This window comes from Vollenhovia emeryi, unplaced genomic scaffold, assembly GCF_000949405.1.
Source record: "Vollenhovia emeryi isolate VEMERY1.0 unplaced genomic scaffold, V.emery_V1.0 DF945848.1, whole genome shotgun sequence".
NCBI classification, from domain to species: domain Eukaryota; kingdom Metazoa; phylum Arthropoda; class Insecta; order Hymenoptera; family Formicidae; genus Vollenhovia; species Vollenhovia emeryi.
This window is the reverse complement of record NW_011960518.1, coordinates 398-2062: the sequence shown is the minus strand read 5'-3', so window position 1 is coordinate 2062 and position 1665 is coordinate 398. Positions and strand designations below refer to the sequence as shown.

Genomic DNA, 1665 nt, shown 5'->3' with positions numbered 1-1665 from the left:
TATGTCCTTCGTCTTCTGTTAATTGTAACAAGGTCCGTACGGCTGAGAATGGTGCGACCTTCGTCCCGTAAGTGCCCGTTGTTGAATGACATGGCACCTCATTGAGCTGATTGTCCATCCAGAGTATCCGCTGTAACTCCCAGTCATCCTTGTGAATCTGAATCGGTCTGTCCATTTTGGTGATGTCCGTAGCGAAAATGTGACGATGTCTACGTATCCTAGGTAGAACATCTGAGATGTTCAGATGTAGCTTTGCTCCAGTGTACATGAGGTAGTTGACCGAGTAGCCTGATGTGGATGCGCTAGAGCCATTGAAAACCACCCGCAGTTTGTAATACTGGCCGGCTTGAGAACACCGTGATGTGTCAGGTGAAAATGTGAGCGATGACTGGAGATGAATGATGCCTTCGTAATGTGGTTGAGTGTCTCGTAATCAATCATGAATTGTTGATAGAGACGTTGATAATTCACATCCCTTGAGAATCGTCTGCGTAATCCCTTCAGACATTGATGAGCGACGTTGTAAGAATCACCCAAAAGATCGTCTGGTGAATTGAGTAGAATCCTGTCGATGTACCTCTCTGAAGAATCACGAGAGTGTGTAGTATTGAAGTGCTTCTCGCACCTCTGCTCGTCAGGAGTGAGCTGAGTGACATCGTGAGTAGGCACCTCCTCTTGATTCCAAAATTTCGTCAATAACTCAATAAGAGCATCCTCGTTGAATTGAGTAGCAGCATGCTGCGTTGACGTGCGTGTTGCTTCCCTATTGACTGGTCCAAGAACGAGCCATCCGAAAATGGAGAGTTGCGCTATCGGTATGAGTGGAGAATGCCGAATGATATTGGGCTTGATGATTTGCCCGTAAGCGTCTGCGCCGATGAGGATGTCAACTGGCCGCGGGATGAGAAAATCAGGATCGGTTAATGCCAAGGTCCTGAGATGCGGCCATTCTTCCGGTTCCGCCTCGAAAGATGGTAAGATTGATGTAACTGTCCGGAGGACATGAACTTGAATTGTGGCAGTTGAGTTGGAAGGTGTCGAGCGTAGCGTGAGTGGCACGACTCCTCGTGTCCGAGTACACTGCTTGCCTGTAATTCCAGTGACGACAATACTTGAGTAGACAATACTTGAGTGACAAGGGATGTTGAGGTGCCGGATGAGATTCTCCGTGACGAAGGTGAGTTCGGATCCTGCGTCCATGAGTAGACGCGCTGAGCGATGAGTGGTGGATGAGCTGCCACGGCTGTGGCGAGTAGAGTTGAGCAGGATGAGCGGACGTGTGAGCTGGTCTCGACGATTGCACCGTGTCTTCAGTTCGAGGGCGTGACCGACGAACCACAGGTTGATTGAGCGGACGAAGCTGACAGTGAGTGGCGGAGTACGCCGATGATGCGTTGCGCGTGCGTGTGGCACAGCGTTTCCTCCTGATGAGCGTTTCCCGAGAAATGCTCGTGATGAGTGAGCGCAGAGGGCCATGAGACCTCGAAGTAGGTGTTTTCCTTGAGAAACGCCTTGTGCGTCTCCTCAATTTGAAGCCAGAGCTGATTTATCTCTTCAATAGAAATCTCTGCAAGGGACTCCGGGAGAATTTCTGCAATGGCCTTGAGAGTAGAGATCCGACCCAGCTGCGTCCGCACCTTCAGGGCGAGTTCCGTGGAGAGCCGA

The 1665-nt window shown here is 50.4% G+C and overlaps 1 protein-coding gene across 1 annotated transcript; it reads right to left on the bottom strand.

Annotated features, from left to right (window-relative positions):
• Window positions 1–240: 240 nt before the first annotated feature.
• LOC105560630 lies at window positions 241–1200 on the bottom strand. Its single transcript, XM_012009892.1, has one exon. It carries the CDS (start codon window positions 1198–1200, stop codon window positions 241–243), a length of 960 nt encoding a protein of 319 aa, XP_011865282.1.
• Between the last annotated feature and the right edge of the window lie 465 nt (window positions 1201–1665).

Bases quoted from the DNA above. Each gene is read 5' to 3' on its own strand.
- LOC105560630 (XM_012009892.1), bottom strand. From the start codon at position 1,200: ATGGACGCAGGATCCGAACTCACCTTCGTCACGGAGAATCTCATCCGG.